The following is a 26,656-nucleotide window of genomic DNA, read 5'->3' as shown; positions in this document are numbered from 1 at the left end:
AATCCAATCCCTCAGTCCAGGCCGGCCTGTTCAAACAACCAAGTCTTCAGGTCGCGGCGAAACGAGCGAAGGTCGGGAGCCATCCGGAGCTCAACCGGAAGCTGATTCCAGAGGGCAGGCGCGCCCACAGAGAATGCTCTCCCCCTGGGGGCCACCAGTCGAGATTCCTTGACCGATGGCACCCTGAGGAGGCCCTCTCTGTGGGAGCGCACAGGACAATGGGAAGTTAACGCCGGCAAGAGGTGCTCCCGTAAATATTTATCTGCAGTGGAGCATACAAAGAAAGGATTAAATGTCTCACCAATGCCTGTTGTTTCCTGAAATTCCTTGAATAATGACCTCTTTCTGCATAAGAGGTGCCACAGGAGGAAATGTATGGTTTGCCTGCAGATAAAATGTTATTTATGCCTGAAAAAGAGGCTTTATTCCAAATAGCAGAGAGCACTGTTGTCAGCCATGACACAAATATCATGAACATACTGTTAATAAGAAGATGGGAACCACAGCATCTTAGTCTACACTGCCTTCTTTTCAGGACTTTACCGGAATGCAAGTGATGACACCATCATCAAACATAGGTAAGGGATAGTTGAAATTTTAAGGATTCTGGATTCTTGTTTCCTTCTGAATATTTATTCTTGGGGTCAAATGTAAAAAAAACAAAAATGTATGATGCTATTAAGAGGGAGGGGCTGGAATGAGTTGTGGCTGGTCCTGTTTTGGGGAAAAGGCGATGTTCTAAATTTTGTTTTGTTCTCTTTTTGTAAAAGTTAAATCAGTGTAAAATTACGAGACTTCTCCCAAATAATGCAACTAGAGAACCTTTGTCATTATCCAATGTAACCTGAGAGTTAAAACAGATGTCATACACTTTTTTTATAATTTAGCAGTTTCCTGGGCATAAATAAAGGAATGTTGCAGACATTTATGGCCAAACTACTGATGAAGACACAGCATTTAATTTCATGACTCATCCTCTGGTCAAACTTCTTCCTGGTAGGCTAGATAAAAAAACAGTCAAATGCACAAGAATCCAGAAGCTTCTAAAAAAGTAGTTTTACTGAAGAAAATTTAAGAGCCATTATGATAGAATTCCAGCAACTACTGTTTATCAATGTCTGTCCTGCTTACAGTAAAATGATTGTTTAATTGTTGTGTATGTTTCTTCTCCCTGCTATTCAACGTGCTGGACAGTAGTCTCTTTGGGAAAGGAAGCCTGGTTTACATTTGTCTCTCATTAGGATAATAGGTTATTCTGATGTTAGGTTATTTTGCTTTGGGCGGGCAAGAAATAACTGTCAAAGCTATCATCCTGAACCATGTAAGTTAAGTTATGTGTATTTTCCCCTCGACTACAGGGTAGACCCCAGTGATTCCCCTTGGCTTTCAAATACATGGAAATCCACATCTGGTTCCAAGAATTATAGCACCAGCAGCAGCCTCAGTAGCCAACTTCTATGGATGGAATCCAAAGACAGCCAAGAATTCCAGAAATCTAGTATACACTTTTTTCTTCTTCTTCATTCCACGTTGAAAGTCTTGTTTCTATCTTTATTATATTGCCCTCTTTTAATTAAGCTTGTGGGGTAGTTATGGAGGTCCAGATAAAATCAAAGAATGTGCATACAAAACTCAAGAACAGCGGCATAAAGCCAGTAACAGATTTAGTGTGCAAGGCAATTACCTGTTATATTGCTTGGGTAATTCTTCTATACAACACTCCATGCAAAAGTTGTCCTATTGAAACTGAATCTAGAACAGGTCTGGGGGAGCTAAACCTTGCAGAAAGTCTGGGCTTCTACCCAGCATGCTACCCTTATGGGCTGGATGCTCTCCAAGGTGTAGGAAAAGCCTCTTCCTCTGTTTGTTCTTGCATAATCCCTCAAAGTGGAGATCCTTTCTCCAAAAAAGGCGATGGAAGAGGCAGAACATGGGCATTCTGTGACTCCTTTTGCACCAGCACCTTCCTATAAAAACGAATGAATTGATATATGGTTTTCAAGAAAATAAATAAATATTATAATATTTACATGCAGCAAATATATTTAATGGTGGTCTTCTTCTTCTTCTTCTTCTTCTTCTTCTTCTTCTTCTTCTTCTTCTTCTTCTTCTTCTTCTTCTTCTTCTTCTTCTTCTTCTTCTTCTTCTTCTTCTTCTTCCCTGCATTCTTTGACCTTCTCTCGTTTTTGTCCTTCTCCTCATTTTTGTATATGCCTTGTACAGTATGGATTGGGCCATATCAATTCTGCCAATTAGTTGTTCACTACTGTAGGGATTTGACTGCAAAGTCAGAAAATCACAGGCAACTCTTTTTTCCTTTTGTGTCTTCATCCCCACAGCGGTGTCCTTTGATAGGCAGAGTCAAGGGTCACGAATCCAGACTGTTCCTTTGGTGCCTGATAGCAGCAACAGTAGCCCACATGGAGCTTTGCGCGTGAGCCTTCCAGCAAAAGATCTCAAGACATTCTACAGTTCTCTGCCATACCTTTCCAATCCCAGCCTACAAAGTATGGCGTTAACACAGGCTGGTGAGCTCATGTCTCACGGTAGTCAGAACCTGAGGACTGATCGTGCCAGTGGCCAAGGAAGAACTCAACAAGGGCCATGGAAGGCAGCTGGTTCTCTGTCCCCAAATCGTACCATCAGAGGATCCTGGGCCAAATATGACAAAAAGGGTAAGGCAGACATGTCAAACACAAGGCCTGGGAGCCGGAGCCGGCCCGCAAAGTGGTTTCATGCAGCCTGCGAAGCCATCCTGGAAACAGTGAGGGAATGGCCCCCACTGCCTTGGCCCTGGCCCAGAGACCCTCCTCCTGCCAGAGACCCCCAGATCTGTCCCACTCCTGCCCAGGCCCCCATAGGCACCCTTGATGCGAACGATGTAGAGCTGGCCACGCCCACCCAGTAGGCCATACGCACTCTAGCCATGCCCACCCAGTAGGCCACGCCCACCCTGGCCATACCCACCCGGCCCCCTGAGGGCAACCACAATTCTGATGCGGCCCTCAATGAAATTGAGTTTGACACCCCTGGGGTAAGGCAAAGCCCGTTCCCCGAATAACTGATGCTTATCTTAAGCAGTCTCTGGCTATTGCTTCCTTGAAAGAAATCCAAACTGACATCACCACCTCCATCCACTTAATGATGGAATCAATATACCAGTTTTGCAAATGAATAAACATTTTTCTAAAATAGCAGTCCAAATCTTGCCAGTTCAGATTCAGTTGATGATCCCAGATTCTGAAACATATCTCTATCCATCTTTTCATGTATGTAGGATTTTATATATGGTTAATGTCATTTTTAGCCTAGAGACTTAATGCTACAGTATTTTCTAATAAAAGACCTGCTGTAGCCCGAATAAACTTTAACGATCTTTTTCTGTACCCAGTCAAGCTCTACAATATCCTTTTTGAGGTGTAATGATCAGAAATGTCATTCCAGCTGCAATCTCATCACATTAAAAAGATGTTGAGACTCTAGAAAGAGTACAGAGAAGAGCAACAAAGATGATTAGGGGGCTGGAGGCTAAAACATAGAAGGAACGGTTGCTGGAATTGGGTATGTGTAGTTTAATGAAGAGAAGGGTGAGGGGTGACATGATAGCAGTGTTCCAATATCTCAGGGGCTGCCCCAAAGAAGAGGGAGCCAAGCTGTTCTCCAAAGCTCCTGAAGGTAGGATAAGAAGCAACGGATGGAAACTAACCAAGGAGAGAAGCAACCTAGAACTAAGGAGAAACTTCCTGACGGTTAGAACAATTAATCAGTGGAACAACCTGCCCCCAGAAGCGGTGAATGCCCCAACACTGGAAATTTTAAAGAAGAGACTGGACAGCCATATGTCTGAAATGGTATAGGGTTTTCTGCCTGAACAGGGGGTTGGACTAGATGACCTCCAAGGTCCCTTCCAACTATTATTATTATTATTATTATTATTATTATTATTATTATTATTATTATTATTATTATTATTATTATTATTATTATCATCATCATCATCATCATCATCTGCTATGTTAGTTCTCATTTCAATTTCCTTCCTAAGGATTCCTAGAGTGAAATGTGCCTATTGTTTTTCCCACCAAGGCTATGCATTGGACTGTCATCTGCATTTACTTCTACACCATAGCTCCAATATCCCTTTTGTGGCCAGTCACTATTGCCATCTGAGATTCCATTAGTATGCATCTGAAATTGAGGTTGTTGTTTTTTTTAATCAAATGTGCGTGACTTCGCATTGCATTGTACTAATCAGCCACTCTCCATCCCCTTGGGAGCTCTTTGCACTCTTTCCCTTCTCTTTTACTGCCCCAAATAAGTTGATATCATCTGCAGCTTAATTACTTCAGCTGCTCAGCTCCAAATAAGTGAAAAAGCTTGGGTGCCAATGCGGATCTTTGCGGAAGGGATGCCCATACACTATGCATCTGTCCACTGGGGAAATGAAATCCTTATTACCTGCTTCCTGTCCGTTCACTTCTTGAACCAGTTAGGAGTCTGCGAGAAGTTTCATTCAACTCAGAAAGTCAGGGGCGCTTTCACTGATTGTTACCTTCACCCACGAGATCATGAAAGAGAGGAGGGCACTGGTCTAAATGTCAATCGAATTTCTGCAGGTAGCCAGGAGATGGGAAAACCCCTGACTCCCCTTGGCTGTTGTATCTCTCCCCCCTGCTTCCTCTTTGCAAGGGGACCTAATTGAATTATCTCCAAAGTTCAGGTACAGATTTAATGCCATGGCTTTTGTGGAATGTAATAGAAAGCCTCATTTGCTTGCTGCAGCTGCTAATTGCCAGGAGCGATGCAGAGCAAAGCATCGCCTCTGTTAAGGACACAGCAAGGGCTGAGTTCCTTGGAAATTAACTTGCCAGCTCAAAGAGCATCTCTATCTGGGGAGCCTGTTACAGCTTTGGCTTTCATGGTCATCTCTACCATGTCAGAGCCTTTAAGGAAGTAAGTTTTGTGCATGTGTAGGACCCATAAAGGTCTATGCCTACTCAGGAACATGCATTTACTCACATGATTGCATAGAAATGACACCACCACCCCCCTATTTCTTATGCTCAGAATCTCCTTTGGTGGGACCTTGAAATGCATACCATCTGACATTTTGCAGGAATGTGTTTGTAAGGGCTGGCTAGACTTTGCCCATCTATTACATTTCATTGAAGGCTTTTTCACCTTGTTGTGGACCATATGCAATTTGACCGAAGTAGCTCATGTTCCTCTCACTGGAAAGTGCTGAAGGTCACCAAGTGTGGCCCCCAAATCTTCAGTTTCATGGGCAGCAGTTTCCTTTCACCCAGCAGATTTAGGACTTGGAGTATCTTCCTGGACAAGTAATACTTCAGTATCTGGATCATCCTAGGTTGACCAATGGCTGATCATTGTTAATGGCATGCATTCAGGTTGATCTGACAAGCACATAGTCTCATAAACATCCCTTTCTCTTTCAGAGCTGCAACAGGTGCACAGCACACCCATGTCCCCATCAGGATTCTCAGCAGATTGGAGCAACCCTAGTAGCCCAAGAAGTGTTGTTAGTTCTGGAAAGCATCCAAGAGTCCATGGTAGGAGAAGAAACTTGCTTCACGGTTTGGGGCAAAGACCCAATCAGTTGTAAACATTTTGTTAGACTGGAATCCACTATTTGATTTCTAAGACCTTGTCATGACTTGTTTGAACTGACTTCAGTAAGATAGAAGGCTAGGCTGAGTCCTCTTTAAGTCTTATATATAGCAATAGCAATAGCAATAGCACTTAGACTTATATACCACTTTACAGTGCTTTAGAATCCGCTCTAAGTGATTTACAGAGTCAGTGTATTGCCCCCAACAATCTGGGTCCACATTTTACCGACCTCGGAAGGATGGAAGGCTGAATCAACCTTGAGCCGTTCAGGATCGAACTCCTGAAGTGAGCAGTGTGAGTTAGCCTGCAGTACTGCATTCTAACCACTGCACCACCACGGCTCATTCTTCTCATACATGGGAAGAAATGAGACGAATATGGTGGGGACTCAGGACAGTGCATTTAACGTGGTCCTTGGCTCATGTGATTGCCCTCTGCTGCTTAGGGACATAATCAGGTATAATAGGCACTTAGTTCTTCCAGGTGAGATCTCTTTAAACACTTAGATCCCGACAGATGTAAGCTTGGCTGGTCATGCCGAGTTTCTGTCACCTTTGTGTTCACATGCAATTACTTATCCCTCTTTCTGTCCCCTATTTTTCCCTTTCCATCTGCTGAAAGAATGGCCACCTTTTTCATCTCACAAGCCTAGATATGGAGGCAAATAGGGGAGAAAAGGAGCCACTAGTATTTCAGAAACCAATTTGCTCAAAGAGAAAGTTTGACATGTCCTTAGTATGGTCTTTAATATTTCATTTTCACATTTATTTTATTTATTTTATTTTAATTCCATTTATATCTCGCCCTTCTCCGAAGACTCAGGGCGGCTTACAAGCTTAGCAGTAGCCTTCATTCTATGTATATGCCTGCTTATTAGGGCTTTCACACACACCCCAAGCGGCATTATTACAAAGTCAGCTTATTGCCCCCAACAATCTGGGTCCTCATTTTACCTACCTCGGAAGGATGGAAGGCTGAGTCAACCTTGAGCCTGGTGGGACTCGAACCTGCACTAATTGCAGGCAGCTGGTGTTACTTAAGGAGGCATTAGCCCACTGCTCCACCAAGGCTCTACATACGCCTTCTGGGGAAAAATGGAAGGAAATTTGCATTCCAGATGCAAGCTTGTTATTGGGGAAAGATTACTTTTCAGCTCTTGTCAGAGAAGCCACTCAGAGAGAAAGCCAGTGCAATAAGCCCCATTTCTGATTGGTGCAACAGAACCACTAACCTGGCTTTAGTCAGGGAACCAAAATGCAAACTGAAACCCAACTGACTTTCCAAATGTTTTCCCTATATTTGGTGGTATGGTTTTCCAGCTTAAAAGATGGTTTAGAAAAACTCTTGAGATTGCTAGATGATGTACTACAATCTACATGTTATAACAGTTAAATTTATTTCTAGGTTACCCTTTATTAACTGATGTTAGTTTTAACAACATTGAATAATGCTTTGCTCTAGAAAATTGGGGTGCGTAGTGTATGTATGTGCCTGAGTATGGGGTAAGAAAATGAATGTATGCATGATAGAACCAGCTTGGTCTAGTCCAGGGGTAGGCAACCTTGGCTCTTTTATGACTCGTGGACTTCAACTCCCAGAATTCCTGAGCCAGCCATGCTGAGGGGAAAGGGAGAGGTTTCCAAGCTGAGCCATGCTGGCTTAGGAATTCTGGGAGTTGAAGTCCACAAGTCATAAAAGAGCCAAGGTTGCCTACCTCTGGATTACTGGTTAAGACATCAGGCTAAAAACTGGGAGACCATAAATTATAGTTCCATGAAAGCCAGCTGGATGATCTTGGGCCAATTACCAGGAGACTGTGAATTCTAGTCCTGCCTTAGGCATGAAAGTCGGCTGGGTGACCTTGGCTCAGTCACTCTCTCTCTCTCAGGCCAACTCACCTCACAGGGTTGTTGTGGGGAAAATAGGATGAAGACGGAGTGTTCAATATATTCTCCATGTTCAATTGTTTATTAAAAAAATATAAGGTAGGATTAAAAAAAATAACTATTTTAAGATGGAACTTTTAAAAAAATGCCTTCACAGATGTAAACATGAGACAAACCAAGTTTAAGTGGGGAAAAAATAAAAAAGAAATGTTAAAAAAAGTCATATTTGGCGTACTTCTAATTTTTCCTACTGTCATCCCTGGCTTTAGTGCTTTGCAATCTGATTTAAAATTCTGAAACTCTGCAAAGCTGTTGGCTAGTTCAAGTAAAGATACAGTGGTGGGACTTTTAAAATAATGCCACCACATTTCTTGTTTTTGTAAGCGTTCTTCTTACTGTGTGTCCTTCTAAGCTGACTCTCTCTCTCTACATTCCAGCAGAGAGCAGCAGAGCATCACTGGATATCCAGTTTTCCCCCAGATTCTTTCCTTCTTTCTTTTTTTAAAATAGGACAGTCATCTTAGATTCAACTGGAAATATTTTAATAGAAAAGGATGACAGGACTCCCCCCCCCTCTTTAATGCTTCCTTTGGAGAGGGAGGAGAGAAAAATCATTTTAAACTCAGGCTCATCGAACATTTTTTATTCATTCTGGTACCCTGGATGCTTTATTACCACATCTCCATGTGATTTTGCCTGTAGAGAAGCCACTTTTTCCTATTAATCATCCTCAGTAAATGCTGAAAACCAAAGTTGAGCATTGTGGTGAAAAAATTAAGGACAGGAGAACTAATTTCTGTGGTACCTTGCTTCTTTCCTGGTGCCCTAAGCCTGTGTTTACTTTGCTTAATGGTTAATTCCGGATTGCTCAGGCAACCACTTTTTTCCTCCCCCCTGAATCTTTGACAGCAGGTGGGAGAGGATATGAAATCACTTTCTATTTCTTTACCTCATTCTCAGATTGTTCTTGTGCTACTTTAATTGTTGCAAGGTGATCCAGGACTTCCATCCATCCATCCATCCATTGCCTGCCTCCCTTGCTGCCTTCTGCTACCTGACTAGAAAAGGTATCCAAGAAAGATGCTCATTCAAGGAAAGTGTAAAAAAAATCAAGATGACTGAAGAATGCTAGGTAGTTAACTGTACAGGACATCTACCTATATCCCTCAAGAAGTTCATAAACAAGTGCCAATGATTTGTAGGCCATTCGTGATAATCAGTTCTCCATAAGTTGGATGGATGGATGGATGGATGGATGGATGGATGGAAGGAAGGAAGGAAGGAAGGAAGGAAGGAAGGCTTTCCTTTTCTACCTACACCAAAAGAAAATGATCAGGAAGCAAAACTTCCATGGGATTGTTGAACATAAAAGGTAAAGGTAAAGGTTCCCCCGCACACGCATGCTAGTCGTTTCCAACTCTAGGGGCTGGTGCTCTTTAAAGCCGAAGAGCCAGTGCTTGTCTGAGGACGTCTCCATGGTCATGTGGCCGGCATGAAAGCTTTGCATTTAGATATGTTCATTTTTTTGTAATAAGCTTGTATGCTCTGAAAAAAAACCAAGGTTTCTTCCTCTTCAATGTTTGTTGAACTCTGGTGTTTAAATACTGGCCCGATTCTCAATAGTTCAGCTTTAAAGAGCCCTAAAAGCGAAGGTAAGACTATTAGGTACTATTTGAACAGTGTGTTTATATAGTCTGCTCTGGTGCTAAATGTATGCAACTCCTTGTGTACTTCTGTGCTTTGCTGCCATTGCTTCATTATGGGATTCTGATTGCCAGATGAGCCTTGAGCCGACAAGCTGACTCTCCAACCAAGAGGCCACTGGGAAGCCCTTTCAAATGCCTAATGAGGCACCGGCATTACTGCTGATGAGGACTTTCCTTGTAATGTATGCACAAGGCCTCCATCACATCTTTTCCAAGTATCCTGTGTCCATAGATCCTTCTCAGTTATTCATGAAGTTGTGTCTATGATGAACAGCCAATCTGGCCAAGTTGGGTATTCTGGAAGAAAGGATTGGATGGTGTGACTCCCAAAAGGGCTTTACAAATAGTTGTGATGCTAGTTTGTGTTGTGTGTGCTCTTGAAGTGCTCAAATGCCCCGATGAAAGACCAGTTTCTATTTGCAGGATAATCAAGCAATGAAGCTGCCCTTGCAACTTACTCTTTCAGGTTGCAGGCAGTGTGGTACAATGGTTAAGTTGCTGGAGTGGGAGTGGGAGACCCAGTTCTAATCCCACCTGGAGCATGGGAGCCAACTGGGTGACTTTGGGCTAGTCACTCTCTCCCAGCCATACACTGGAAAGTGAACATACCTGTTTGTCCATGCATCCATCCATGCATCCATGAAGAAGACAATGACAAATCCAAATTATGTTTAAGATGCATTTAAGGGTAAGATCCAAAGAGTCCATCAGGATAATGATATGAGAAAATGAGTGGTTCATAAATCAACAAGAATAATAGAATCTTCAGAGTTTTGTTGAAAAGCTAAAACAAAGCTGGACTCTTTTACTGACCCACCGATGCAAGGGACAGGTTAAAAAGGTCTCTGTTGATGAGTTCCACGGGCAGCCATCAAGAGAGGAAAGTGCTTCTTTGAGTAATCTGGTGCCAAATCAAAAGCCCAGCCAGAAGCAGCAGAATGGACCAAATCATTGCTCTAATACTAGTTGCCTACCTACACACGCCATTTAACATATTTCATATTTTATTTCCTTCTGCTGATAAGGAAGCTAAGGAAATATCTCAGGCTTATATTCACAAATGTATTTCCTTAGAAGATGATTATCTTTTTCCTTGGGAAAGAACACTCAAGAGGGCAAGACGGTAGAATCCACAGTTGTTGTTGTTTTTGCATTTATAACCTGGGGCAAATCAATGCTAGAGAACCTAAGAGAAGTCCCAACTTCCATCTGCTTCTTAGGAGCTCCAGTCTGGACATTTGGAGGACAGCTAACTGTGTGAACAAGTGCTGAGCCTAGATTGTCTCCCGTTCCAGTTCCAAACATGGTTGAAGAACATGGTCAGATGTTGTCATTGGTGCAGACCTCTACCAACAAGCTGCTTCTTTCTTGTCCAGGGAAACTGACAGGGCTTTCCCTTGACCTTGTTTATTTAGGTGACCAATAGAAAGATAGGGAGAGAAGACAGCAGCAGTTAACACCAATTTGAGACACTCGGGGGACTGCATCAGGGTGTTGCAGGAGGGCTGGGCAGGTAATGAAGCATCTGGGGTCAGCATCTGATGTAGAATAGCCAAGGGAATATCTCTTCCTGGTTCCTTCTAAAACAGGGATAACAGAACTTGGAAATGGTGACAACACACCTTAATTGACATGTAGGAGTGCTAATTAAAGCAGTTTAAAAATGCATGTGTGATTTCAGCCTAAATGTCACAAGCAAAGAAAATCTTCATGAGGCACGACTCCCATTTTTTCCTTCTTCTTCTTTTGATTTAAAACTTGTTTAGCACCAGTTACGTGCTGAAGTCCAGATCTGAGCACATAATGGACAGACCTGATTTGTGACAGGATTGATCTTGGGGGTGGTGGTGGTGGTGGTGGGTGGTGGTGAGGGGAGAGTCCCCTGGTTTAAAAATCAAGGAAGGTACTGTATCTACTTTAGCAAACAAGCAAGCAATGGCAGATAAGTTATAGCCTGCGCTATCTTTCCCTCCATTTCTTGAGCCTCTATGGTCATCTTCTCTACAATTGTGACCTACGGAAGATGCCTAATGGTAGAAGCCAGCTTGTGAGTAATGCTATAAAGTGTTATGGTTTTAATCTTTTTCCCATCGCTGCAGAAACCTATGTGCCTGATCAGTTTGTCCAAAACCCAGTTGGCATTTATTTGAACCTCTCCCCTTCTTTCTTTGATGGACTCGTGAGATTTATTCTAATCTGGATTGGACCTACCCACCCAGAGAGGCTTTGGGTCACTATTTAATGAGACTTCCAGGGGAAGCACGTTTGCAGTTTTCTACAACTTGGCTCATCTCTCATTTGCTGCAGGTGGAAAGGAAGCAAACCAATTCATATGCTTATCCAATGATTTGTGTGTGTGTGTGTGTGTGTGTGTGTTTGCGTATTACCCAACCTGTTGTTGTTGTTGTTGTTGTTGTTGTTGTTATTATTATTATTATTATTATTATTATTATTATTATTATTATTATTATTATTATTGTATGTGCTCCTATACTGTTTACTCCTTTTAAAAAGTGTTTTAAGCCATTGTGCACTGCTTGTTTTGATCCTTTTGGCAAAGTGCATTATACATGAATAATGGTAATAATTTAAAGACACAAAAGTGGAAGGGTTTATTTTGATTTGGGTATCAGCAAGGGAGCTGATTGTTTGAGCCAGCTGACAAATATGAAGCGAGGATGGTGGAAAAGTTGCAGCTTGTTGACCTTTTTTTCTCTTTTTGTTCCTTCTTAGGGAGGGCAAAAAAGGTGCTAAAAACCTACAGCTCTTCCAAGTTCTCGCTGTGCAGTTCACAAAACGGCACTTCACTGCCACCGCCTCCTCCTGTCCCACCCGGTTTTCAAGCTGTCAAAGATTCCAGCACCAAGCAAGAGTAAGACTGAATATTTGGGTTGTTTATCTTCATCTCAGAGCCTCTTTCTGCAATCCTCATTCTACCTTGTACGGTACATTAAGAGGATGTAAACCTCAGAAATGCTGGATTATTTCATACTGAAGCAGTGTAGAACGCACAGCAATGAATAAATACTCTGAAGCAGGATCCTAAATATTACTGATTGCATTTTAAAACCAAGTACCAAATTAATGTGTTTTTTTTAAAAAAGAACTTGAATTAAGATGTCAATAGAAGTGAATATCTGTAGGTCAGGATTAAATTATGGGAATTCTCGGTGCTCTCTGAACTTGGTGGTTTGCTTGCAGACGTTTCATTACTTAACTAGGTAACATCATCAGTACTATGAGTGTGGGGCTAACTCCTTGTATATACAGTGTCTTGCCCTACCAGTGTTGTTGAGGGCGTTGTTTTCTCCCTGGTAAAGGAGGAGGAGCTAATCAAGGAGAAACCCACATCCCCACCAACAATGGCAGGCAAGCTACTGTAGTACATACAGGGAGCAAACCTCACACTCATTGGCACTGATGATGTTTCCTAGTTTGGTAACAAAACGTCTACATGCAAACCACCAAGCTCTGAGCAGGGAGCTGGACTAGAAGATCTCCAAAGTCCATTCCAGCTCTGTTCATCTGTTACTAACTCTGTTAAAGAGCACTAAGAAGACATCGTTTTTAAAACACTTTCCCTCCCAGTCAGTTAGGCCAGGGATGTCAAATTGCCAGCCCGCAGGCCGGATGCATCACGCCAAAACCACGCCCACCCCATTGCCAGCAATGGGGGAAAAGTCTCGATACGTCGCGACACGTCATGCGACGTTGCGAGTTCGACACCCCTGAGTTAGGCTAACAACTGATGACCCAACACTTCAACTCCGTGCTTTTGCTCAGGTGAGAATTCACAAGATGGTGGTTGGCTTGCAACTCCCCACCGAACAGTGTCTCTTCTGCTTCTCATCTAACTTTTAATAGAGAGCCACCTTGCAGCAAACTCAGAGTTCACCGTATGCTGACTCATCTTCTGGTTGTGCCAGATGCGAGAATAAATTGCCTGCTACTTCCTCTAGCACCAAGTAGGCAAATCTACATACTTTGCATATTATTCACAGGCACCCACTATGATGGATCATCGGGGTGGCAGGAACAAATGTGGTTGGGAAATGAATCCCAACTATCCTGTCTCCCTATTTTGCACTTAAAAAGCTACAAATCATGGGATGAATCCGTGCCTGGCTAGAAGGGACCATTTCTCATTGGACGGGGCAGCCCTCTGTACAAGTGCCCAGCTATTTAAGTAAATGGGCAATTATCATTCCAGGCAAGTAAATCAATCCATTAGTGAAATATCAGCTGACTCCATCCTTTTTTTTTTGCTGCCCCTTTGAATCCCACATTTACGTAGAGAAAAAACGTTGTCCTTGGATCTTGCATGAAATAATTTTGGTGTCATTTTAAATTTATGGGCAATTACACAATAATTGACCGCTCTGTTGAAAATTCATTTGGTTGCAAAGGAGAGCAGAGTAGGGTTTGTGTAATGGGAGTGGCGGAGGTCCATTTTCTGGGGTTTCTCCTATCTTTGACATCAGGCCCCTGCGCATGTCCCAAACTTTGCTTTCTGGTCATGGAGAAGAACAGGCTGGTAAGTCCAGTAGTTCAGATGATCCCAAGATTACAGATACACTTAAATAAGGGAAAAAGGGGGACAGATCCTATTTCGCATAAAACGCTGGCCCCTTTTGTTCAGCAGGCGAAACATGTCTGCTTGCCCAAAGAGCTGCTTGAGTATGGAACTAAACTCGGAGCTGGATGGATGAATTTCAATGTCTGTATATCTGATTGAGAGGGATGCTGTGGCTCAGTGGGTTAGGACGCTGAGCTTGTCGATCAGATGGTCGGCAGTTTGGCGGGTCGAATCCCGAGTGCTGCGTAACAGAGTAAGCGCCTGTTACTCGTTCCAGCTTCTGCCAACCTAGCAGTTCGAAAGCACGTAAAAATGCAAGTAGAAAAATAGGGACCGCTACGGTGGGAAGGTAACAGCGTTCCGTGCGCCTTTGGCCTCTAGTCATGCCGGCCACATGACCACGGAGATGTCCTCAGACAAGCGCTGGCTCTTCGGCTTTGAAACCTGATTGGGATTATATAGGTTAAACAGAATAAGTCCACATGATTCTACATCTTGCTTCTCTATTTACAAAGCATGATATCTGTCTTGCGTGTGTAAATTCTGCGATGGCTATTTCCAAGCGAATGTTTTGTCTCATTAGGGCAATTTAGATCCACAGTGTTACACTAGGTCTATGACTTGAAGACCAGTTGGATTGAAAACATGCTATTCTACCCTCTTCCTCCTTTATTAGTCTACTTCTAATGGCAGAATCTTGCCAGACTAGAATTTTATGCCCTAATAGATATTATTATGGTGGATGGACTAGAAGACCTCCAGGGTCCCTTCCAGCTCTGTTATTCTGTTATAATTGTTAATTGAATGATGAGAGTTCCTTTTAAAAAAAGACTTCTTTCTATTTAAGAACACATAATCTTAGGGGAGTGTGGGATATAAGAACCTAAAAACTATACTTCTAATCTACAGAAAGGATATGTGAACAGAAGCGTCACAGCTATTTTGATTGCTCTTCTCTCTAAAACTGTCTAGAAGATGTTTAGAAGTGAACATACTGCCCCATCTCCTCTGGTTTTCTGACACTGCAGCATTTTGCAGCAGAGAGGAAATGGAGTTACTTAATTTTATTTATTGATTTAAAAATCTTTCTAAGTCACTTATGGTTAGCATAAATCCTTTGTGATGTACCAAGGAAAAATATAAAGCATGAGTTAAGCAATTACATAAAATCCAATAGAAGCATTCATATAATGTTGCTAAACTCAAGACAAGCAACAAATATTCAGAGACGGGCTTGAGCAGAGAGAGACGTCTTAAGGACGAAGCAGACTCATTTTAATTTCCTCGAAGAATTGTCTTGTTGAGTGGATTTCTGTGTGATGTCCCTTGGAATGTAAGTTGGCAGCTGTAGCTGAAATTTGAATAGGTTTTTGTGCTACCTAGTCTGCCTGCTCAACTAAGTGATATGTTTGTTTTGTTTGGTTAGAACAAGTAGACGACTTCTAGGCAATAACAGCAGCCTGGTAGTGTCTATGTTGCCTGAAAGATTTTCACCTCCGCCTGTCATTATGTGAGCCAGCAAGATGCTGACTTTAAGTTCTGAGGTCTAATGGGTGGAAATCAAGGAGAGAAGCAACCTAGAACTGAGGAGATATTTCCTGACAGAACAATTATTCAGTGGAATGACTTGCCTCCAGAAGTTGTGGGTGCTCCAACACTGGAAGTTTTCAAGAACAGATTGGACAACCATTTGTCTGAAATGGTATAGGGTTTCCTGCCTGAGCAGGGGGTTGGACTAGAAGACCTCCAAGGTCCCTTACCACTCTGTTATTCTATATTCCTAATGATATAAATGAAATGCATAATTGGAAAAGTATTATTTCCAGTTCTTTGAGAATAGAACTGTAGCAGCACCTGGAACCTTTTATCGGACTTCACACAGGAATGTTATTTTTAAGGTGCTTGTTTCAGGTTTGTGTAAGGTGGCAGGCACAATGTACTGATGCGCAAGTGACAAAGGCTGTTGCTAACTTGGCCTGCTCTTTAGAGGTAGGGAGAGATAGAGACAAGGGCTGAGGGACAACTTTACAAGTGATGGTGTAGCCCAGGGGTCTTCAAACCTGGCCCTTTTATGACTCGTGGACTTTAACTCCCAGAATTCCTCAGCCAGGCACGCTTCCGATTCTGAAATCATTCACAGCTCCTGGCAGACTTGTAAAAGAGAGATCTTCAGTTCAGGAAATCTGCTATAAATGTGTAACTTGACCAAGGAGGTGAGAATGGTAGGCTGGATACACTGTCAGGTGGTTGCTACCTAGCTTGACATGCTGGGAAGGAGAAAGGGTAAAGGTAAAGGAGTCCTTGTGTATTTTACTCCGCTAGTCGTTGCCAACTCTAGGGGCAGTGCTCATCTCCATTTCAAAGTCACTGAGCCAGCACTGTCCAAAGACCTTTCTGTGGTCTTGTGGCCAGCTTGACATCACGGAGCTCTGTTACCCTCCCATCTAAGTGGTACCTATTTCTCTACTTGCATCCGTATGCTTTCCAACTGCTAGGTTGGCACAAGCTGGGGCAAGTAACGGGAGCTTACCCACTTGTGCAATGCTCAGGTCTCGAACATTTCCAAGTTACTAGTATTCAGATGCTCATAGGTGAGAGGACATGAAGGAATCTGGACTCTACGATGCTAGATCAGCCTTCCCTGGTATCCTCAGGTTTGTAATCAAGACCACAAATCCTGCGATTCCCCACTCACATGCAACCAAAACGTGTGTATAAGCTCCTCAAAACAAAGTTAGCTGAAAGCATAGAGAAATGGCCTCTTTTGCCCTATTTTGAGTTGTTCTTTTGTCATTCATTTAAAGAGAGAAACTATTTGCCAGTCATTCACTGTCTGTTTCTCAGGTGCTCCTGTACATGCTACTTTGATCCCCCAGAGGACTTCATGAATCAGCAGCTGGATAAAGATTCGGTGAAGACGATCAAAGAGACTCCAGATGAAAACCAATCCTTCCCCACCTTGCCTTACAACCAGCTTTCTGGACTTTCAGTCCCCGTATCTCTCAGCGATGACCAGGAAACAGTTCTCACCCCAGAAGAGGTAGCAGAATACCTAGAACTCAGCACAGAAACTGATTGTCAGAGGTAAACATTTACCAAACATCAAAGTTCAACGTTCAGTAAGAACAGTTTAGGTGAGAACAGGGCATAGTCCAGAACAGGACAACTTGGTGAGACCAACTCGCCATGGTGAGCTCACCACAGCCAACTCAAGGCAGGACAACTTGTGGTGGGATGATTCAACAATTCAATTTAAGTATTTAAAATAATTTTTAAAAAGTATTTTAATTTTTGTCATTCACATTTCATTTTGTATCCTTTCTTTAATTATTCTATTCCCCCCATTTATTTGATATTAGTATCCTGTCCTTGTTTTGTGGTGAGTTGTCCTGTGTTGAATTGGCTATGGAGAGTTGTCCCGCCGTGAGTTGGCTACAGTGAGTTGTCCATGGCAAGTTGGCCAAGCGGGGTTGCTGCACTGAGTTGTCCATGTGGAATTGTCCTAGACCAGGGGTAGGCAACCTTGGCTCTTTTATGACTCGTGGACTTCAACTCCCAAAATTCCTGAGCCAGCCATGCTGGCTCGGGAATTCTGGGAGTTAAAGTCCACGAGTCATAAAAGAGCCAAGGTTGCCTACCCCTGTCCCAGACCCTAAACAGTCAGCTCCTTGCATTCAGAAACATAGAGTTTGATGTATCTTTCAGATTTAGTATTCCCTCCGTGTTTCCTTCATCTAATCCTAATTTTGAATCATTCTATTTTTGCTTCAAGAGCTTTATTTTTAAACAAGTGCGCATAAGATGGCATATGGCATATTTATTTTAATGTATTATTTTGCCCAATATGTTCTCCTTTTTGCATGCTATACAGTTTTAGGTTATTTTTAATTCCCAGTTACGTGCCAACAGGCAGATTCCATTTATATAATATGTATTTATAGTCAGAAAAAAATGGAGATCATGCATTCGTGCGAATATTAAAATTGAAACTTGGTTATTCTTTAAAATTCCTGACACAAAGTTGTGGTTGAGTCAAGCTCTCTCTGGCAAGCTAGATGGGGAAAAAAATAAAGAGATTCATTGTAGAAAGATGAAGAAGCCATTATAAATATTTCTCCTGCTCATGATTAAAAGCAACTCTAGGAGAGACAAGTTTCATTGTTTCTGTTCCTTGTTTTTGGAACAGCCAGATAACTGCCAGATCTGATTATCAGGCTGTGACCCTATGAGAACTAGCTATCATTGGTGGTTTTATGAGCACATACTAGCCTACCGCACTGAGATTTCTTGTTGAACTCTCATCGAAGTACATCCGGTCAGTCCCACTTTTCTGAGATCAGCCTACATCAATGATGTGCTGTCAATGCAAATAAACTGAAAGAGAAATGAATAGTCCAGAGCTATCCTTGGAACGAGCATGAATTGACTCAAAATCTGCACTAATCCTTAGTATACGTTGCCCACGTCCGCATCAAGGAAGTTGGCTTGGACTAGTTATGGTAAACAAGAATGGAACTGTACAGCAGAGAACACTTTCACTCCCATTTCAATATTCCTAATGAAAGAATGCGGAAATGGTCACTGGTACATCTGGCCTTGTGGCTCCAGGATTATCCGTGAATAGTGGCCACATCCCAGTCTGATTCCATGCCTCTTTCTCTTCATCTTGTGTGTCTATGGAGATTCTCAGTCATCCAGGTCGTGGTTGTAAATATGAGTATTTACAACACAGAACCTTCAGTTCTAAGAAAGTTCCACACCCATTTGCACTATTCAGCTGACCCTGAGGGCACAGATAAACCTCCAAGTGGCCACAATGACTCTCAGAAAGAATACTAATGACTGCAAAGGAATATAAATCCTTCCATTCCCCACTGTTCAGTCAGAACCCAAGAAGCTTCTTGGATGAGAAGTGAAATGTCTTCAAGCAAAAGCAAAGTCCAGTTGCCTTTTGAAAAAGCACTTTGGGGACTTCGCCTTGTAGACAGGCAAGACTCCATGGAAATCCAAAGATCTCCAAGGAATCCTGGACTTAAGGAAATTGGACATAAAGCCCCAGCTCCAGCCTACCAACTGCAAAAACAAATGTCCCATAACTGCTGTTTTGGTGGTTTGAGGACAGCCTGTCCCATAAGGCTGAGTCCTTACACTTTGGTAACTGGGGCTGTGACACGAAGTAGCAGATTTTATGGGAAGCACAGTGACTCCACTGAGATAATTACAGCTCTTTGTAAACCCTAGGCGGGCTAACGGCTGCCAACTTAATGTTTTCGGCAATGTTTAACAATCTTCAGCTGATTTTGGGTGCCAGTGACATTCCAAGCCACATCTCCTCTTGAGGCACAGAAAAATGTACTAGTATACTTCCCTTGTGCCTGAAGTGGCAGGGTTATTTTAGTTTTGACTAATATTAAACTCTACCTTCTGCAGGGACAAATGAAGTGATTTCTGTGAGGAAAAAAAATCTCGTTAAAGTTGTAGCCTAAGCATTCAAAAGCTACTCAAATGCTTAACTTAGTTTTATTGCAAAACACACATTTTAGTGTTCTGCTACTGCCTCTGCAATTTAGTAGAACAACAACTATTAGAAGACTTACTATTAGTTATTGTTTCTGTGACCTCCCATTCCATCTCCTATATAGAATAGTGTTTCTCACCCTCAGCATCATGAAGAGGTGTGGACTTCAAGCCCCAGAATTCCCCAGCCAAAGCATGCTGGCTAGGGAATTCTGGGACTTGAAGTCCACACCTCTTCATGCTGTCACAGTTGAAAAATGCTGCCATGGAGTTTTACATCCCTTCTATTATACAGTTGTAGGAAATGGGTTGCTTTAATTAATTTCTCATGGATGATGGAAATTTCAGAGACAATCTTTTGTGCTCATCTGCCTGTAGATGCCACCATCCAAAGCATCCATGTAAGTAGGCAGAACTGGATTTTAAAGTAACACAGTTCTGAAATCCAAGCCATTATGAAGCCAGAGTTGGTTAGAGTTCTTGGCTTAAGTGTCCTTTCTACACTGGATATGTGCAATCCATTTGGAATAGAAGTTCCAGAGCACCCACAAAAAAGAGAGGTACTTGATCAGCCATGCTCAGAGCTCTTTTTACATTAAATTACCTTACTACGTTACAATCTACAGTCTCCAAAATACAACTGCTGGATAAGAAAGCTAATATTTTATTTTAACACATTATTCTTATTCCAAACATTTTTTTTGAATGAGTTGCAAAAATCTGTGGCTTGGTCCCTCACCCCAAAGTCTTGAAGAATTCCACATGGCCAAGTACTGAGACACAACACAGGCAGATCTGCACCAACTTGTTTGCCCCTTTTGTGTTCAGGAGGATAGGCCCAGTCTTGGAAGCCTTTGTGGTCCCTCTTACCTCTGAGGTGGGCTTTCTGGAGCATTCACCACACCCTCTTTTAATGCTAGTCTGCTATTTCTGAAAACTTTAGGGCAGGATGTGGGTTGAGTGCAGTGTTTGATCTGGAGGTAGTTGCATTCAGGGCTGGTGACAAAAATGTTTCCCATCCCTTAAGATCTGAGCTGTGGTTACGGAGTGGTGAAAAAACCCAGCAGACAGTTATTCATACATATATTGTGCCCTATAGATTGGTAAGACAGGGGGAGGAGAGGATTTGGTTGCCACGCCAATGCCTCCCTTGATGACTGAAACACCTAATAACTTTTAAAACAGCTTTTAACTTGGATTTTGAGGGATTCTTTGTTAGGTCTGGAACCTAGGAATTGAAGATCTCCCAGGTCAGAATGAAAAGAGCGATGGGCTCTTTCTTTCTAGGTGGGATTTGGGGGCAAATATCCAGGGGGGTTCTACTTCACCAAAGGCCCCCACGGTGGGTGGATTTCTCTACCACATTTAAAGTGAACTAATACATTTATCTGTCAAAGAAAGGTAATGGGGATAGGACTCCATAAGTGGAGTACCGTGAGTGGTAAGGTTTCCTTACCAGAACAGCAAGATGATTATGGAGTGAATTAGACTGACATGTAGAAACACTGTTGTTGTTGTTCAATTGCTAAGTTGTGTCCGACTCTTTGTGACCCTGTGGAGCATAGCATGCCAGGCCCCACTGTCCTCCACTGTCTCCTGGAGTTTGCCCAAGTTCACTTTCACTGCATCAATGACACTATCTAATCATGACACTCTCTAATCAAGACACTACCTAATCATCCTCTCATCCTCATCCTCCCTTTCTCCTTTTGCCTTCCCTCTTTCCCAATATCAGGGTCTTTTCCAATGAGACAAATATTGAGGAATATTCAACTGTGGATTATCCCAGAAATTACGGTCACAATGTTAGTGGAAAACAATATGTACGCTCTTATCTTCTTGGTTAGTCCTGCAAAGCCTTTGTTATATTTTGTTCATTCTTTTAATTGCATTTTTGTTTTGTTCTACAGAGTTTTATCATGCAGGGTTGTTTTTTTCCCCTTCTGTCTTGATGACCAGCCTCGGCAGAGTTATTTATTGAAGAAAGGTGGCCCTGATCATTTTCTAAATAAAGAAATGAAGTGAAGAACAACATGTCCTTGTTTAAGTGGCATCCATCTTGTTAATTTAACATCCTCAGTGACCTTGTATTTTAACTGAGCTGATGAGCAATCCAGACATGAAGACTCTCACATGGTTGCTAGCCAAAATAGTCCTCTATAATATTGGTTTTCCTTTCTGGGTCTCAGTAGCTGAGCCAGCATTTTCACCTACATTTCTCCTCTCTTCAGTAAACAGCAATGTTATTTTTATGGAGATCTGTGGCCAGTCTTTAGCACGGAATTATTTGCATTTGCTTAAGACCGTTTCCCCCCCCAACTTTGTCAACCAGGAGATGCATGGACTTCAACTTCCAGATTCCCCCAGTTAGCCGGTATGGTGGTTGGGGAATTCTGGGAGTCGAAGTCTGCATATTTTCCAGTTAAGAAACACTGGCTTAAAAGATCATGCATGCTTAATAGAAAGGTTAAATTCCTTCTCAGCTTACCAGTTATTTATTGGGCAGCATTGACTAAAGAAAGCAACCGCAAAATGAAGATGATTAAGCAGACAATATAATAAAAAGCATTATTATTTTTCCAACAAAGCTTTTAAGGACAGCGTCACTTGGGAGAGTTTGTGCCCAGGATCCATAGCAAAAAGGGTACAATTTTTAAGGAGAAAAATTAAAAGATTTCATCCACAAAGTACTTACTGGAGGCGGGAAAACATTTTTTTAAATGGCATGACTTTTGAGCAGTGTAAGTTGGTGGAAAGTCTTGGTATGGACAGAATAAATAATCGAAGTAGAGGTAGCAAGTAAGACTTAAGGCTGTTTGTCAGCACTGTAATGTGCTGTGGACTGTTTCATTCCATTTTTGTAGATAAGCAACACACACACACACACCCCTAAACCATTCAGTTCAGCAGGGCTTGCATGGGAGAAAATGACTGGCCAGTTTGATGGGAGACCGACGCACAACTGATTTTCCTTTCTTATACTTTCTGCTGTTTAACCCTCGGAGTTGTGACACAATGAATCCAAACAACTCATCACATGGAGTGATGTGTGTTCCTTCTTCACCACTGGCTGAAGACCTCCAGTGATTAAGTGGGAAGAAGGAGATGGTTCCATCTGCTTCCCTTCACTATTGCACCCCTTATCCTGTCTGAAACTGGTGTGTGTGTGTGGGGTGTGTGTGTGTGTTTAGGGATCCTTTTGATTGACAGCATCAGAATGGTGGTGGAAAAGCTGCAAGAAAGATTAGCCACAGAAAAGTCCTCTTTCTTTGGTGATGAGCGCCATCATAAATGGATACAATTATAGTATTTCCAGGCTGAAATCTGTCCTCTAATTTGGCTGCCCTCCTTTGAAAATGTCTATGAAGATTCTCAATCATCCAGGTCATGGTTGCCCCAAAGATGCTTTTCCAAAAGGCAACTGGACTTTTGTGGGTTGTTTTTTTTTGCCTTGAGAATGTTTCGCTTCTCATCGAAGAAGCTTCTTCAGTTCTGGCTGAAGAGTTGGAAGCTTTTATTTTCCTGATGCGTTCACAGAGTGCTTGTTTGTTTGTTTATATTGTGTTATGAATCTTGATGCAGTGGTATTACAACACGGTGCATTTTTTTTTGTCTTTTGACCCTAGTGAATTGGGATTTTCTTGTTTTATTTGCTGGTTTATGACCGGATTTTTTAAAAAAACAACAAACACGATTGATTGAAGTTTGAGCTCAGGTTGCTGCAAGGATGAAAATTAGCAATTCCCCTCTCAGCATTCGCTGCAGGCCCCATCACCATCCATTTGCCATTTTTAGAAACCGTAATCAGTGCCAGAACACATTTAGTGCCTTTGCTCATCGGATGCTGAACTCTTTGTCCTAATTTTGTTCATTTGCTAGTGCAGCTGTTGTAGCTGCTGCTGTGGCTATTACGGTTTGTCGCGCAATCAGCCAGATGTTTAGACTGGATTTGGCATTGTTACCCACCTATCGAGTCTTCTCCAAGGACCTGCAGTAGGCAAAGGTTGCTGTTAGACGATGGTGTTCAAAGGTCTTGGGGCAGGATGTAAGCTGTTCTAAGTAAAGAGGCCTTTTGCAATTGACTGATGGTGGATTTTTTTCAATGTCAGTGACGGAATTGAAGAGGCGCTCCAGTTATTTTGGGATTTTGCTTTGTTCATTTGCTGTGGCAATTGTGGCTGCCGTGGTGGCGCAGTGGTTAGAATGCATTATTGCAGGCTAACTCACTGCTCACAGCCAGAAGTTCGATGCTGGCTGGCTCAAGGTTGACTCAGCCTTTCATCCTTCTGAGGTCAGTAAAAGGAGGACCCAGATTGTTGGGGGCAATATATGGACTCTGTAAACCGCTTAGAGAGGGCCGTAGAGCACTGTGAAGGGGTATATAAGTCTAAGTGCTATTGCTATTCTTCCTTCCCTCCCTACCCTACTCCCTCTTTTCCCTTCTCTTCCTCCCTCTCTGTCTGCCTCCCTCCCTACCCTACTTCCTTCTTTCTCTCCCTTCCTTCCTTCCTTCCTTCCTTCCTTCCTTCCTTCCTTCCTTCCTTCCTTCCTTCCTTCCTGGCTGCCTGCCTGCCTGCCTGCCTGCCTGCCTGCCTGCCTGCCTGCCTATGGTGGCACAATGGCCAGAATACAGTATTGTAGGCTAACTCTGCCCAGCGCTGGGAGTTCGATCCTGACCTGCTCAAGGTTGACTCAGCCTTTCATCCTTCTGAGGTCAGTAAAAGGAGGAGCCAGATTGTTGGGGGCAATATATGGACTCTGTAAACCGCTTAGAGAGGGCTGTAGAGCATTTTGAAGCGGTATATAGGTCTAAGTGCTATTGCTATTGCTGCTGTGGCTATTATTATCATTATGATTCAGGTTCTAACACCAGCATTGTCCTCCCTTTCTTCCAAGGGAGCCAGAGGACAGCGACTCAACTACTTCCCACATCCTCTTTCCATCCCACAGCTATGGCTATATCTGTGGTCCTCTGGCCATCGAGCTGCTGGAAAACGAGCCGTTGGATGAAGATGAGGATCCCAACATGGTGGAAGGTCCCTGCTCATCCACCAAATTCTTCCACAGCTCCTGTCAAACGCCATCATCCAGCCTGAGTGAAGACGAGGCCTCCCTAGGAGGCTCCCTGGTGAATGGCTGGGGATCTGTTTCAGAGGACAATGGCACCAGCACTCGCTGCAGCCTGGTCAGCTCTTCAGACGGTTCCTTCCTCTTAGATGCCAATTTTGCTCAAGCCCTGGCAGTGGCAGTGGACAGTTTCTGCTTTGGGCTGACCAAGAAGGAAGCGGACAGACCTTTGGCAGGTAATAGCAGCATCTGGCCCTTCCCTTGATCAGATTGGATGGAATCCCAAACTATGTTTGAATGTTAACTGTGCTCCATTACAGGACAAGATATATCTATATATCTATATCTATATCTATATCTGTATCTGTATCTGTATCTGTATCTATCTATATCTATATCTATATCTATATCTATATCTATATCTATATCTATATCTATATCTATATCTATATCTATATCTATATCTATATCTATATCTATATCTATATCTATATCTATATCTATATCTATATATCTACATATCTACATATCTATAACTATATCTATATCTCTATATCTATATCGAGAGAGAGAGAGATAAATAGATAGAGATAGAGATAGATAGATATAGATAGATAGATATAGATATATATAGAGAGATAGATAGATAGATAGATAGAGAGAGAGAGAGAGAGAGAGAGAGGAGAGAGGGATAGGGATAGATAGATAGATAGATAGATAGATAGATAGATAGATAGATAGATAGATAGATAGACAGACAGAGATAGAGAGATATAGAGATATAGAGATATAGATAGGGATAGGGATACGGATAGGGATAGGGATATAGATAGATGATATAGATATAGATATAGATATATACTTTTCCTTCATTGCAAAGTCAGTGAGTCTGTGGAGGAAGACCTCCTCGGTCATCTAGGATTCCAGAATGCCTTCAGCACAGTTCCAGTGCAAACTATAATCCTAGCATTCTGCTTTTAAATTTTAGAGCTGACTCAGGAATTCTGTGAGTTGATGTCCACGAGTCATAAAAGAGCCGAGGTTGCCTAGCCCTGTTTTAGACTCTGCTAATTGTGCGCCTAAGAAACAAGCTTCTTCTTTCTTATTTTAATCCCAGTAGGACCGAGAATTACTTTTCTACTTCTCTTGGTGATATTTTTGACCCGACATTATGGTTGGAGATGCCAGGGGAGGATGCTTGTCTGGGGTGCTTTGCTAGTATCCATCCTCCAACTCTCTGAAGTTCCCAAAATCTAAAACAAACAAACAAACAAAATGTGCAAAACAAAAATTCTAAGAAGACACCATTAATAATATATATATATATATTCATTTTTTTTTTGAAATGAAGGTATGGGAACCCAGGGTGGCAGATTGACCATTGCAAAACAGAACGTTTCATTTCTAGTCCATTTCATTGCTAAGTGAGAAAATAACAAATTCCAGTCATAACAAATTCACCATCGCTCTCTGTTCCTTTGAAAGAAATGTCAAAAGCAAGCTCACTTTCATCTAATGGATGAGAACTAGTAGAAAACATTTTCAGAAGTTTTCTGCATGGCATTCATTTATTTATTTTTTCAAAGAAGTTAAAAGTGCTAGAAAACAAGAGCAGAATGAAGAATTGGAGAAAGGCTTGATCGAAGGGCACTTACTGTACATCCAGGGGGATCTAAGATAAATCTCCTGCCTGAAATTCTGAAAAATCATTATCTGTCAGTCACAACGATATTAGGATAAAGATACCCAGCACGAAAGCAAGTTTTCTGGCTTCTTACCCAGCATGAATCACCAAGGATGGATTATTAACAGATATAGCAAAACAAATGGCTTCTCTGGTGCCGAAGATTTGCAACTTGTTGAGAAGTAAAACCTTTCAACGCACTTTTAGTTCGGTTCAGTTAAATAAAATTGAGATCCTTGCCAGTTGTTGCAACATCATTCGTTGTTAGTTAACTTGGTGGCCCAAGATGTTGGCAGGTGAAACCAGGACCTTTCCCCACTTTTCCTACAAGTGTGGAAGCAGAGTCGGTTCCCCCTGACCTGCCCAAGGTCTTTGGGAGAGCGAAATGGAGTGGGTTTGTGTGTGTGTGTATGTGTGCATGTGCTCTAGAAAGGACAGAAGTTGATTTATATAGTATCTTCTGTTCAGGTCTGGGCACTTCCATTCAATCTCTGTTCCTGATAATAATGTAGGCAGCCAGGAAAGCAGAACTTGATTTATCACTGCAGTAATTCTCTGTTGCTGTTAGAATAAGGATTTTGCTTTGGGT

At 42.3% G+C, this 26,656-nt stretch overlaps 1 protein-coding gene across 1 annotated transcript in view; it reads left to right on the top strand.

Moving 5' to 3' along the window:
• The window catches only part of ROBO4 (roundabout guidance receptor 4), a 49,760-nt gene that overhangs the window by 18,973 nt on the left and 4,131 nt on the right, over window positions 1-26,656 (top strand). The window contains exons 12-18 of the mRNA XM_081334091.1: window positions 536-578; window positions 1,359-1,498; window positions 2,340-2,675; window positions 5,457-5,570; window positions 11,957-12,095; window positions 16,644-16,883; window positions 24,213-24,619. Of these exons, the coding sequence (XP_081190217.1) occupies window positions 536-578; window positions 1,359-1,498; window positions 2,340-2,675; window positions 5,457-5,570; window positions 11,957-12,095; window positions 16,644-16,883; window positions 24,213-24,619 (1,419 nt within the window). The remainder of the gene's footprint in view (window positions 1-535; window positions 579-1,358; window positions 1,499-2,339; window positions 2,676-5,456; window positions 5,571-11,956; window positions 12,096-16,643; window positions 16,884-24,212; window positions 24,620-26,656) is intronic.

Source organism: Vipera berus, assembly GCF_964194415.1.
Source record: "Vipera berus genome assembly, chromosome: 8".
Taxonomy (NCBI): Eukaryota; Metazoa; Chordata; class Lepidosauria; order Squamata; family Viperidae; genus Vipera; species Vipera berus.
The sequence above is the reverse complement of the archived record's forward strand: the minus strand, read 5'-3'. Positions and strand labels throughout refer to the sequence as shown.